Raw genomic sequence first — 15,000 nt, forward strand, 5'->3', positions numbered from 1 at the left:
TTTTTCATCATTTGGCAGACTCTTCGCCTGCCTACCTGTAGTACAGTAGAGGCGTTGCCAACTCAGGAATTTTACAAAGTTTGTATTGCTTCGCTGTTAAATGATGTTTTTAAAGCAAAAGTGATTGGTCGGCAACAATACACTGATCTTGTATGATGACCGTCAGTCTCTCAATCAGCGCTGTTTTATTTTCAAAAATCAGGAGTGCTCTCCCTCAACTCTCTCATATACTCAGATATTTGTGGAGTTAACCGCAAGACAATGATTATATTACGTACAATAAAGAACCATCAACAACAAATCAAATTACTTTTATACAATTGTTCAATATATTATTAAAGTTGAATAAATCAGACACAAGCTGCATGAATAAAAACAAAATTGAGTATGTGTTTAGGTCAAGTTCCACTTCCGGTGTTTGGATTTGGCCCAAAAGTTAATACAAATCTACGATTTTGTGTAACAACCCACATGCCTAATTTCATCCATGTATCTCGTTGCGTTTTTGAGTTATCCTGCTTACACACACACACACACACACACACACACACACAGATAATTCGATAAAACGGTATTGTAGGACTCATGGTGGTCTAAAACGTCAAGATTAATCAAACTCTCGATGTTGAATTTATTCATGATTGCTATACTTTCTTTGTACTTCGTGTGGGAAGTGGCATATGAATTACTGTCAACAAAAAGCAGGCACCCGAGAAATAAATTGTGATTTTTTTCTGTCCACATGGTGAAGTTTTTGTAGATCAATACTTACCGATTTCAGGCGTTTTGAATTATGTCTTGATAAACAACAAGCACAAAGAAAGACGGCACGTAAATCACTTTATATTTTACACGCGTATTCAGCTCACTTTGTCGTTGCCAATACTGTGTGATCACCTGTCACCAGCCGCCATTCACGGGATGAATATGTGCGGGTGGCTCATGGTGGATGAGTTTTTTAGAGTTAAAAGTTATAAGGGTTAAAGATTAATGGCAAGAATATTCATTCAAAAACGAAAACTAAAAATAATTTGTGAATTATTTTATTTCAGTTAGTCCTTCCTGCTACTTCAATAGTTTCATTTAGCAAAACCAAAATGAAAAACTAAAACTAATTTCAGTTTACGAAAATGTTTTTTTAAATAGTTTCATTTTTGATTTTAGTTTTCGTTGACTATAATGATTTTGGTAGCAAGTAAACATTGTGGTAAGATTCCATCAATTGGCTGTTTGGTTTTTCTACACTGATGATGGCATGAGCAGCTCCATTTGAATATCTCAGTAAAACTAGTGTTGCAGTACTTTGAAGGACAAGGCACATGTCTTATTAACATGACTTGTCTTAACAGAAACACATAATCGCTGAGAGACACAGCAAGTGAATCAAGCAAAACATTATAATTCATTATTAGCTTTGAATTTGCAATGACTGAATTTGTGTTTTGATTTTTGAAGGCAAACTACTGTTCATTGGTATAACTCATAAGTGAAAGCGCACATCGTATAATTTGAATGCTGCCATGGATACAAGTCTACACACCCCTGCCAAAATCACAGATTTTGTGTAATAAAAAATGAAACGAAGATAAATCCTGTCAAAACATTTTCCACCTTTATTGCAAAATAGCAATCTATACAAAGTATATGAAAACAAATCGGAATCTGTTTAGTGAAAATGGGGGAAAAAACCATACAAAAACTTGATTGCATTTATTTACAAACCCTATAATAATCAAGGATGTTTCTGCATCCTGAATCAACCAATCTCAACAAGTCTCATCTCAAATAGTATTTGTTATACACCTGATGTCAAAGTGGCTCTGATTGAGCTTAGATAAAATTTGGCTGTTCCTATACGATTGTTCTGATATCCTCTTGGTTGCAACATACTACAGCAAAGACATGTAGACTTTTTATTTCCACTGTACTGTATGTGGAAGAACATAATGCTGCCTTACAATTACAAATATATTAAAATACAAGTAAGTGCAGCCAGAGTAGTTTTCAAATTCCAGATTTATTCACAGGCGTGGCAAAGTGCAATTCCTTATGTAAGAAACTTTGAAAACCACAAAAGACTATTTTCTGAAATAAAGGATTCATTTAATCATACAGAAAGCTTTGAAGCTGAGACAGAAGTGCAAAAATAGGGAGTAGTAAATTTGGAAAATTGAAGCCCCAGGAGTTTGACATTTAATATTTGAAATTATACTCTAGTGCTATTTAAATATACTATAGTAATGTTTTTAAACCAGCTAATAATGCAAATATAAATCTTAACTGTACCAAATGTTACAAGCTTAACAGAATGATTCTGTACAAACTTTAAAGGCATCTTTAAAGAGTTTAATAAAAAAAAAAATAAAAACACTGAATGGGATTTCTATTTTTGCAGTGGTATCTAAAGGTAACCACCTAACAAGCTGATGAGTCCTGAGACCTTGCACCTGAAGTGGTACTTAGACTTTTATAAATGCCACATGTATCCATTTTTTGCTTGTCAAATCATAACTGTATATTAATTTTCTTAACTCCGTTTTAATTTGCTTTCTGTCAAACTTGAGTTTACAGTTTTTTTTTTTTTTTTTTTTTTTTTTAACTTCAACAGTCAACATATGTTATTTGGCAAGGGGTGTCCAAACTATTTCACAGGAATTTATAAAAGCATCAGAAGCATCCAAAAAAGCCAAGGCAATCATGAAACATTAATCTGAAAATTAGATAGCTAGAAACCTCCTTGATGATCTTTAGGAGTATTTGTCTATTTTTGTGAAAGGTGCTTGAAGCTTTTGAAAACATAGACAAAATTGCACAAAAGCATTAACCAGGTAAATTTGAGTAGGCCAAAGGTATGCTATTTGCAGACCTGTTGTAAAGGAGTGTGGCAGCATTTGTAAAACTGCTAGAATCAGGTATTTTTTTTTTAGGATGAGGGGATTGATAAAAGCTTCGTTATAATCTTAAGAATGAGGCTAAGTCCTTGCCAGTGTTATTTAATAGGGTAATCGGTGTTAAATATTTGATAGACAACTGGAAAAAGGTCACCTAGGTGGCTTTTTAAGGGAATAGTGTGCACTGTAAATGTGAAGTGAAGTGTAAGGTGGTACCAGTCTAGAGTGGAGAAGCTGGATCACGGTTTAGCATTATTATTCTTTATTTAGCAGATGCAGGTAGGTGCTCGGTAGTACACAATGTTTAGGAAAGTCTATCTCTAGAATTCAGTGTCCTGTAGTTCTGAATGCCTTGCAGAGTTGTACTGTCTTTCTTTTTTCTTTTTATTTTTTTTATTTTTTTTTTTTATTATACCTAGGGCTGTGAACAGGACTAAGAAATCCCAGTGTATTACTTTAAAGCCCATCATCTGAAAGAGGGGAGGAGTTAATAGTAGGGGAATCAGTTATTCAGTTGATAATTGCACAGTTTTGCATCACCAACAAAAACAGCATTCTACTCTTTACGTTTTTCCCACTGCATATAGGGGAGACCTCCATGGGTAACTGCCTGGCCTGAACTGGAAATATTCCCTTCATTGTTCACAATGTGCCTCTGAACATAAGTCATTAATAACTAAGGTTGGGGTGAAATCAACAAGGTAAACCTCTGTCAGATTGTGAATATCCATCACAGACTGCCATACTTTGACAGCGGGTTCAAAGTGTGTCTTGTATATGGATGTAGGATAGATTTCCTTAGGTTTGTGCAACATTGGGGGACTTGGAAAAGATGGGAAACTGCTGTACTGGACAGGTGCTTTCTCTGATTCTTGGAGAGTTGTATATAATGTAAAACACCCTTTAGTGGATTTGTAAATAGTTGGGAAAGTTTCTGAAATCATAAGCACTAACAAAAGTTCTATTATAACATAAAAGCGAGGTTTAGCCTGATTCAAAATGTATCCATTTGGCCTAATGGGTATCTTAACTAAACTAATAGAAGCAATTGCAGGCAAGATTTAGCAGCTTCTGTGCTAGGCATGGTTTGTCCTTAGCAAACCCCATTTTTGAACGTAAAGTGGCTTATAAGTGTATTTGGTACCAGAAACCTTAGGCCATAGATTTATAATCTGAAATTAATGCCGCAAATCTGATGATGTGATTGTAAAATTGGACACTCTAGTTGAGAATGGGCTGAGCTGTCAACTGACCACCACCCGTGTGAGATGGTGGAGGAGGCACCTGGGAAACCTTAGCGAGTAAAGAGGATGGACTGGGAACGTCTTCCACTGCCCAGAAGACCTTCAACTCCTGCCACCAAAAGAGCTTTTCCCACATCTCGGAGAGGCTGAGGGGGTCAGAGTCACCTTGTTCAGAGCCTCCATTGTGGAAGCAGCTACCAAAATTTCTTGCCTGAAAGGTCATAGGTGACTTTCCTCCATTGTGGAAGCAGCTGCAGCCCACTAGAGGTGAGGGAAGCAACCAGGCTGCAGGAGGCATTTTGTATATGGTTAGCATAGGACACAAGTGGAGGAGTTTAATTATCTCAGAGGTCTTGTTCTCGGGTGAGAGAAAAGGGGACTGGGAGATTGTCACTTCGATCTGGGTGTTGTGCACAGATATGTAGTCATTATCCTGATCCATAGTGGTGATTCTGCCTAGGTTTGTGGAACATTGGGGGACTTGGAACAGATGAGAAACTGCTGTACTGCGCAGGTGCTTTCTATGGTTACTTGTGCGCTGTATAAAATATAAAGCCCTCTTTAGTGGCTGTGTCGTTAGCATGGCACACTTGCAAAGCAACAGATGGGTACCAATGGGCCAAAAAGGATGTTGCCTTGTTAATCGGGGAAGCAAAACCTGGGTGTGGCAGAAGTTTCAAAGAGACCCAAAGAGGTATGGCAAACCATCAGATAACTTGGGAGGGGAAGGCATGTCTTCACCAAGGTTGTCTTCGGCAAGAGTGGAGAAAGGCTAAGCTGGAATGAGGATGTAGTCTGGAGATGGAAGGACACTTTGAGGTGTTCCTGAGCCTGGCAGAAATGCCCTCTTTGGAATAGGCAGAGCCAGAAGTTTGTGGGATCAAATCCTATTTCCCTTAGGGAGGTCACTGAGTTATTTATGAAACTATGCAGTTGCAAGGCCACCGGTTTGGATGAGATCTTCCCTGAAATGCTGAAGGCTCTAGACATTGTTGGGTTGTCAAGCTAACATGACTTTTCAGTTTTGTGTGGTGGTCAGAAGCAGTGCCCCCGAAATAATAGTAGATCAGTGGTGGTGCCTAATTTTAAAAATGGGGATTGTTGAGTGTGCCGAATCTATCGGAAATCACACTCCTCAACCTCTTTGGGGAAGCTTATGTCGGGGTGCTGAAAAAGAGTCTACCCAGTTGTAGAACCTCAGATCCAGTAAGTGAATTATGAATTCTGTCCTTGTTGTGGAACAGTGGGTAAGCCCTTAACCCTCATAAGAATCCTAGAGGGAATATAAGAGTATATCCAATTGGTCTACATGCTTTTGTAGTATTAGAGAAAGCATGTGGCAGTGTTCCTTGAGGGATTCTGGGTCAGACGGGGGGTGGTGGGGGGTTGTTTGGTAGAGGCGGGTGGGGTGGATGCTCGGGAGAGTACAGGATTCCAAGTTCTTTAAGGGGCTATTCAGTCCTTGTTAAATCACAGTGAGAGCTGTGTCCTCATACTTGGAAAATTATCAGCATTACCCAGTGGATTTGGACCTCAGCCATGCTTTGCTTTGTCTCCTATCCTGTTTGTGCTTTTCACAGACAGAATATCAAGGTTTAGCCAAGGGGCAGGTGTCTAGTTCAGTGACCTTAGAATTTCATCTCTGCTTTTTGCAGATGACATGGTCCTGTTGATCTGATTGGGCTGTGAAGTCCACCGTGCATTGGGATCCTTTGTGACGGAGTATGAAATGGCAGGGATGAGAATCGGCACCTCCAAGTCTGTGGCCATTGCCCTCCATAGGAATCAGGTAGTCTGTCCTCTCTGAGTGGGAGGTGAGATACTGTCTCAGGTGGAGTTTAATTATTCTGGGGGGTCTTGTTCACAGGGAAGGAAAAAGGAATGGCGAGATTGACTGGTGGATCTGGGCAGTGAGCACAGATATGTGGTCATTATCCTGGTCCATAGTGGTGACGGCGCGGAGCTCTTCATTTACCAGTTGATCTATGTCCCTACCCTCTACTATGGTAATGAGCATGGGTAATGATGAAAAGGATGAGCTTTCTCCGCAGGGTTGCTGGGCTCTGCTTTAAGCCTGGTTTATACTTCATGTGAGGCATGTGCCTGTGGATGCTACTGCTATGCAAGGAGTGTACTGTTTATACGTGTCAGCATATTTTACATAAATTTGAAGAATTCTATCAGGTGGCAGAGATATCATCATGGTGAGAAAACCACGTTCGGCTTCTCTGTGTTGTGAATTGCCGGAAACATCCATTAAATTCCCAGGACACCTTGCCACAATATCTCTTTAAAAAATGGATGTTTAACGAATACAGCCATCAAACCAAGGAAGCATCCATTCCATCTAGCATTGGGTGTGAGACTGAACCGATCTCTGGACCTGGCATCAGCTCATTGCAAGGTGAATATAAACACAAACATACACTAGTGTCATTTTAGCATCACCAAACCTGAATGTCTTTGGAAGGAAACTGGAGCACACTGTGGAAACACGCCAGGAAAACGTGAACTCCAGGCAGGGAACACCAGGGACGTGAATCCCTACTGTGAGGCAGTAGCGCTACGACTCTGCCACCATGTCAACCCCATATGTATAATTATTAACATTATTAAAGTTAATTTATCTATAAAATGTAAGATACATGCTTTAACACATTTCATCATGAAAGTAATATCAAGTATAAATCTAAGGATTGTAAATATACAGAGAACTGGAACATCATAAATTTAATGTGTTCTGTTTGGCAATTGCTACCTGCCGCTGCTGTCAGTGCAGGAGCAAGACTTTGACCCAGCTGTTAACTGCTACATGCTTTTGCTTTAAGGTGACGTTTACGACGTTCTGTTTTAATGACAAAATAAATTATGAGATTAAAGTTGAATTTTTCACTTTAATCATGAAATAGACCTTTTTATTCTACACTGAGTCCCTAATTTTTTTTTTCTGTGGCGCAGATACGTTCTGATGATCGTGTGAAGGTACAAAAAAAAAAAAGACGACACAGAAGATATGCGAGACCTTTAAAATGTATAGGGAATACGTGACAGTTGTATTGCCTATGCAATGAATACATTTGTATGTCAGCATTTAAGTTTGTTTTGATTCACTGCATCAAACCATTCATCAAACATTGAAGCACGCACCTTGATCCGGTAGGATATGCAAAACTGTTTTCTGTCACCTCTTGATAGTAAATAGAGACTCTGCTGTTGCTTTCCAACTTGAACACCCTGCAGCCCACGATTTTTTGCTGGTTCTGCAGCTTCCGCATGCATCACATTAATTTCTGAGGACATGCTTAGAGGACGCATCAAATGAATGCAGAGAACGAGTGTCAGCCATGATGGATATGTGCTGCATATGTGTACTGAGCGTGAAGTATAAACCTGCCTTTAGTGAGAAGTACAAACATCTGAGAGAGGCTAGGAATAGACCAGCTGACCATCCACATCGAGAGAAGCCCATTGAGGTGGTTCAGGCGTGTGATATGAATGCCTCCCTATGAAGGGGAAGACCCAGGGCCCATTGGGAGGATTATCTCTCCCTCAGAAGGCCTAAGAACACCTTTGTATGCCACAGTTATGAGTTGGCAAGCGTTGCTATGGAAAGGGATATACAGGCCTTATTGCTGACCCGGTTCAATATGCAGTTGGAAATGAATGAATGATATATCAGAATAATGAAATCAAATATGTTTACTGTTTAGTGTAAATTCAGAAAGGGGTGACTGCATTTCAGTAGTCTGTTAAAACTGGTAAAATATCTAAAACGACAGTGGGCCTGGTGTAATGTAATATGCATTTCCTAGGTTAGAAGTTGAATAAATATTAACTAATACAACATTTTTAATAAAGATACAGTGGTTGCTTAAAATAAGTTCTCCTTCTGCGTTAGTTTTGATTAATCCTAATTTGTGGGTGTAATATTACTTTTAGACATTTTTTCTTGTAATATTAAAATCCTTTCCATTCCACTAGGATTGTGCTGGTCATTGGTTAATTTTGTAACCACAGTGGTACAGTGGAAGAACAATTAAACAAGTGTTTTTGTGAGGTGTGCCCCAATAAAGTGTAAAAAAGCACCTGTGGTTGTCTGTCTGTCTGTTCACATGAAACAACTGACTGGAGTGATGTAGAAATTTGGTTTAGTTATTCTTCAAGGAAATTCGGGAAAGTTACATTTTCATTGAAGTAACACAAATGTAGAGCAGTGTATACATGTTTGAAATTTGAAGAACTAATTCGAAAGAACTGGGAAATTTATGAAATTTGTCTTTAACTGAGAAACGTTTTGTGAGACTTCATTTAGAGATTAATGATTTAAATTAACTTTTATAGAAGTTAGTTAATTTTGTATTTTTTATATATTTCCTCTTTTACTCATTCAATAGCCTCTGCTGATGGTTAAACAGATCCCCAATCCAATTTATCAAAATGTCTGCAGAGTAGTGCAGACTGCTGCTTATCTCTGCCACCCCAACTTCTCCTTTTAGTTGAAGTACTGTCTGGTAAGCTCAATGATCCTAGTATCAATAAAAGTAAGAATAAAATATGCAAGCAATGAAAAAAAATGACAAACTATCAAGAAATGAACATCTTAAATGTCACATGCCTTAGTAAGTTGTTACATGTGCAGTCAATAGGCATGTGCTTATGCTACACCAAAAGCAATCCTATGACTGCATTATCTGCTGATTGATTCTGTATTTGTGTGACTTGTGTGCTATTTTGTTTTTATTATTGTCATTGCTTTATTGTTATTACTAGAGGTATTTTGTGAAATGTTTTTTGTTGGTTAAAAATTCATCATCTTTTGGGGAGTTTCAATAACCCCAACATCAGCTTAACCAATAACCTTTGTTAATTTACACAAGGTTAATTGAATGGGCAAAATCTGTAACCATAACGGCACAAATGTTCTCATTTCCCCTCACAAAATATAATGGGTAATGTTTGATGAGGAAATAATAGAAAAAAATTGATCAGGGTGATACAAATTTTAGGATTATGATAATAAAGGACCTTATTCTGGCTCTGTTAATTGTGAACTTGGGTCTGTTGCCTCAATATAAGTGCAGAAGCATCATCTTATTGAGAATTCAACCAAGTGTAAATGCTGACTTCTATAATTTTTGTCACTTGTCTCATGCTCACTCAAGGGCACCATCTTCAATATACGCATTCATAGGCATTTGTCACTTGCGTTAATAAAATGCATTTTCACCCCAAAAACTAATAAATGACCTAATAAAGAAAATTTTAATTAGCCAAGTATTTCCTCAATCGGCTTTTATTTCCTGTTAGCACTAGAGCCCCTTGACTATCTGACCGTTGTTCATGGGAGGCCAACATATGCTCTTTATAGCTGTTAATGGAATTTTTTCAGTTTAAACTAGGGAGCTGTGCCCCCTGCTCGCTTTGTGTGCCAACCCCTGGGCCTGCGCTATGCACTAGCCTCTTTATGGTTCTGCCGCTCGCATATGGGGATACGGATGTACAATGTAAACAGATTTTCAATGGGAATTGTTACATATACATAATAGAACTATTTTACATTACAGTGAATAATTAACCATATTAAAAAATAGTAAAATGTAATTTTCAAAAGTAAATTTTCATGTATCAGAGTTACTCATTGCATAATACGATTGCGTAATACGATTTTGTTCTGTTTGGCTTTGGAATTAACACGCAAATACTTTTTAAACTTACATTTTTATGGTAAAACTTCAGAAAAACAATTTTTTGCATTCAATTTTCATCAGTATCGCATTGAATTTTGATTCTATGTTTGGACTTTCATCGTGACGACGCAACGGATAACTGCCCGTGATTGAATTTCGTTTCTTCCTCTCTATTAACACTAAAATTGCCAGACTCTATGAAAAAACTCGTAGATCCGGCCCACCTTAAAACCGTTCTCACTTCTCTGCCACTGTCTTTTGTCTTCTAAATGTGCTGATTAAGTTGAGCAGCAAGCAGCCGGCTATTCCATCCCACACCGTCGCAGAACGTTCACTAAGTTTTCCCAGCTCATGCCTTGTTTGATTATCTGGGAGTGACTCAACTGCTGGAGTTTGAGAGTGGAAATAATAGATCGTTATTTGGAACACATGCATTTCATGCGTGTTCCGTTTCTACAGTAATCTGTGTAAACACATTGTTAAAACAGAAACTTTTTCATATTTTAATGTTACAAAATGTAGGCATAAACTACAGAGTGTGTGAACCCTGATTTCCAAAGATCAAATAAATACTTTCATAAAGTTTCAAAAACACTACAATAGTTTCCGTGGCATCGCGCTAAGTTTTGCTTCTCACAGCTCAGCATGCTTACTGTCCCTCAGAGACCTGAGTTCGATTCCCCGCTGGGGCAGAAGTGTTACTTTTTTTTTTCTTTCTTTTTAACCTTTGCGGCTCTGCATGCCTGCAAGCGTCTGCTTTCTGTGTGCTGGGGTGTTTTTTTTTTTTTTTTTTTTTTTTTCTTAAGTAAATTGTTAAGTTTAAAATGTCGATCATGGTTATTTCTGTTTAATTCATGCTTTCATTCATTGTAGCTAATACTGTTCTCAAGTGGTTGCTATTTTTGTCTGTTGAATACAATCTATCTAGCGTCTTTATCTACACTCTCACTGCCTGCGTGCAGTTTGTGTTGATTGATATATGATTTAATGTATTTTCTTTTTAACCTCAAACGAACATAAAATTAATAAACTGGTATGCACTTTCAGTTAATGAGATGGTTATATTTTCATGTTTGATGCTCATTTTAAAATTTGTTTTTAGCAATTAAGACTCCAGTTAACATGAACAAGTGTCCTTATAACTGTTCTTATTTTTAAGTTCTGTAAGACACATGCTGTCAACAGATCACTGAATAATGCTCAGACAGAAGTTGATAGATAGATAGATGTGAAAGGCAAGCAGGCAGTGAGAGTACATTCACATGTGAAAGGCACTAGATAAACAGGGAAGGCACATATAATTATATATACAACAGGCAAAAATAGCAACCACTTGATAACAGTATTAGCAATAATGAATGAAAGCATGAATTAATCAACAGAAATAACTGTGATCGACATTTTAAACTTAACGATTTACTTAAGAAAGAAAAAAACACCCCAGCACACAGAAAGCAGACACTGGCAGGCAGGCAGAGCGGCGAAGGTTAAAAAGAAAAAAAAAGTAAACACTTCCTCCCCAGCAGGGAATCGAACTCGAATCTCTGTAAGCATACTGCACTCTGAGAGGCAAATCTTTGCACTACGCCACAGCAGTTGTTGTAGCATTTTTTTTAACCTTTTGTGAAAGTGTTTATTTGATCTATGGAAATCAGGCTTCACACATTCTATAGTTTATGCCTACATTTTGTAACATTTATTATTAAAATATGAAAAAGTTTCTGTTTTAACAATGTGTTTACACAGATTAATGTAGAAACGGAACACACATGAAATGCATGTGTTCCAAATAACGATCTATTATTTCCACTCTAAAAACTCCAGCAGTTGAGTCACTCCCAGATAATCAAACAAGGCATGAGCTGGGAAAACTTGGTGAACGTTCTGCAGCTGCTTGTCTTAATCGGCACATTTAGAAGACAAAAGACAGGGGTGGAGAAGTGAGAACGGTTTTAAGGTGGGCCGGATCTAAGAGTTTTTTCGTAGACTCTGGTAATTCTAGTGTTAAATAAAATGATTTTTTCAAATGTTTGGCTCTGAGATTTAATTCTTTGCAAAAACTATTCTAATGGGAAACTGTCAATGTTTTAATACGAATGTCATATCAAGATCTCCTTTGTTGTGTAATGTTACCTGTGGGAGATGTACTACATTACCTTTCTTGGGTACATCCTCCTTTCTACAGTAATTTGTCTGCTGGAAGACCGGATGGTGTTAATGGTTGTAGATATTCTTTGGGATATTGTAAGTTTATGTTTTCATGTTCTGCACAATCACCACCAACTGTTTCGGCATAATCTATTGATACGCATTTAACCATTGTTTCTCAGTGCTAGGATTGCTTGTGTACTCATTAATTCTGTTGATAACCCTGCGGGATGAAATTCTCCAATAAGATTTAGACGTAAAATGTCATCTTTAATTTGGAACTTAAAATAAGGAAAACATTAAAATTTATAAGAGCTGAGAGCGCAGGAACTGTATCTGACAAAAGCATTCACACAAATGACACTTGAGAGTACCATGTGCATGGTTGAATATGGTTGAGAGGAGGACGTGACTTGAACAAATCTCATGGCCAAAGTCTCATCTCGTGGGACTTAAAAAAAAATCTCTTGGAAAAAAGTCTCTTCTCTTCCCAGGATTTTTGTGTATAGTAGAGAGACCCTTTCTTCCTGCTTTAGTTATGTCAATTTGCAGATTTGCCTCACTTGTACAGCATTTGGTATATGATTCTCAACAGCTCTCCTAATGTTTATATTTCTGCCTATATGTATCAAAACTAGAAATCATAATAAAGGGTAATTACAACTATCTCTTTTTCAGCAAAAGGAGTTACATTAAGTTGTATACAGTACATGGTCCTCTCTTTAGCTAGAATTAAGAAATGAAACTGCACAAAAAAGCTGTTTCTGTGCATTAATTATGGTCGGTTCTACATTGCTTAATTGGATATTACTTGTGTGGAGTGTGTGTGTATAGTTAGCATTGAAACAGATTAGTGTCATTTTGGATTTTATACATTTTTGTGAAAAGCACCATATGAAACAGATCTAGTGTGTTGTTTTTTGTTTTATTGGTTTTTTTTTTATGCCGTCAGGCTGAATTCTTATTTTTATATATGTATTCTATCATTTAGATAAAGTGCATTCTGAAATGGGTTAAATATTTTTCATTATTCAACAAATGTTGGTACAGAAATAACTGAAATAACTACAGTTTATGCATACAACCAAATTTATTAAATTGCCCTGCCTTGATAGGTTAGGCTGTGCAAATCATCTTAATTTCATGAATACTGTATACAAATTTACTACCTCCAGACATAGTCTGACAGCAGTTCATTGATGTGCAGGCAAAGTAAACGAGCCAGAAAGGCTAATGTGTACCTGTAATTCTGAACTGTTTTGTTCAGTAGCTAAGATATGTTTTGTAATCCACAGAATTTATTAATTTGCTGGCTTACAAAAAGGACAGAACAAAAACATTTAAAAAAAAAAAATTAATTTCCCTGCAAAGGATGTTACCTAAACCTGAATACAATTGTCCAGTGACCTAATTTATTACTTTTTAATTGTTTTGATTTTGTTTTATGTAAGTTTATCACTTGCTTCTTAAGGTTTTGGTTTTATAAATCCAGTTTGAAAAAACTGAAATGTTTGCACTCATTATCAAACTGTCACTCTTTATTACAGGGGGTAGCTATACATATATTTATTCTTTGCTATATTGGCATCCACCTTTAGTCCAAATGTGGCCACTTGTATACACTTCTTTACTCATTTTCCAATACTTAGTGCAGCACTTATCATTGTTTAAAAAGGCTGAAACAGTGTCCAGCTATCCTGATGTTCATCTAAATAAAAGATTTGTGGTAACCATATTGTACAAATGTTAATGACAGTGTATGCTATAAATAATGTAATGTACTGTAAAATTAAGATTGAATGTAATCATTTTTTTCCCAATTCTCCATGAAAGCTTATAGAAGCATTTTGTTTTTTTCAGTTTTAGTAGGATATGTATCCATGCTCATAGAGCATTCTTACCTGGACGCCAGTATATTCCATTTTTTGCTTGTGTATTGCATAGTTTTTTTCTGTTACAAAATTTAGCATGTAATTGAAAAATATACAGATGTTTTGGTTAAGCAGTAGCTCACCTTATTTGTGCAATTACAGTTCTGATTTTTTGCATACATGTTTTTGTTTACATGTAAAAGAGGTGGGAGAAGTATTGAAGTTTGTAGTAGAGAGATGTAAAATAACAGTTTAAAGATAGATACTTTATTAATCCCAAGGGGAAATTCACATAATCCAGCAGCAGTATACTGATACAAAAACAATATTAAATTAAAGAGTAATAAAAATTCTTGTAAAAACAGACAATAGCTTTGAATAATGTTAGTGTTTCAGTATTTATATGCCTGTTCAACGTGTTGTTTATGTTGTAATAGTGGACCTTATATAATGTAAGGAGAAAATGTGTGCTGGAACTTAAATTAGTCTGCTGTCCAATGGTTCATTTCAATAAAACAGCCTTCAGATCCTCCCCAATCCCCTACAAAGAATAAAAATGGTTTTATTTCCTTTTAGTATGATTGGTCAAGTTTTAAGGTACTTGTGAAATAACCAATTATTTTAATGCCAGATAATATATTTTTGGCACTTAAATTACATTGATAATGTGTTTCTGCAGGTCTTCTAGGACGCAGCTCCCCCTTTCACTCATCAAGCAGGAAGAGTCTGAGCCGAAGATTCCCAAAGGAGTGCCACTACAATTTGACATTAATAGTGTTGGAAAACAGGTATGTTATAGGAAGGAGTATTTTTTACAGTCTAGTTGCTGGACTATGGGTTATGAATGCCTGCAGGCTACCCACATAAAAACTTGGATTGACCAGGATGGGGTATAAAGAGGAAGCTTGCTTGCCAAGTCATTAGTACTTTAGTACTTTATATTCAAGACGTAATTTAAGGAGTATTAAAACTTTTTCTGCATACCTCGTATGCTATAAAAAAATGCATTATAGTCTTAATATAAAATTGTAAAATATTTTACAGGATTTCATATGAGCTAAAATTCAGCCCTAGGAGATATATATATATATATATATATATATATATATATATATATATATATATATATATATATATATATATATATATATATATATAT

The 15,000-nt window shown here is 36.6% G+C and overlaps 1 protein-coding gene across 8 annotated transcripts in view; it reads left to right on the forward strand.

Annotated features, from left to right (window-relative positions):
- The window catches only part of LOC120536386 (UAP56-interacting factor-like), a 46,017-nt gene that overhangs the window by 24,416 nt on the left and 6,601 nt on the right, over positions 1-15,000 (forward strand). For 6 of the 8 annotated variants that reach the window (XM_039764730.1, XM_039764718.1, XM_039764712.1 and 3 more), the window contains one exon: positions 14,521-14,629. In XM_039764730.1, the coding sequence (XP_039620664.1) occupies positions 14,521-14,629 (109 nt within the window). Of the gene's footprint in view, positions 1-5,790; positions 5,950-14,520; positions 14,630-15,000 lie in introns of those variants that run through there. The other 2 variants (XR_005635110.1, XR_005635111.1) reach the window with 2 other exon arrangements.

This window comes from Polypterus senegalus, chromosome 1 (assembly GCF_016835505.1).
Source record: "Polypterus senegalus isolate Bchr_013 chromosome 1, ASM1683550v1, whole genome shotgun sequence".
Lineage (NCBI taxonomy): Eukaryota > Metazoa > Chordata > Cladistia > Polypteriformes > Polypteridae > Polypterus > Polypterus senegalus.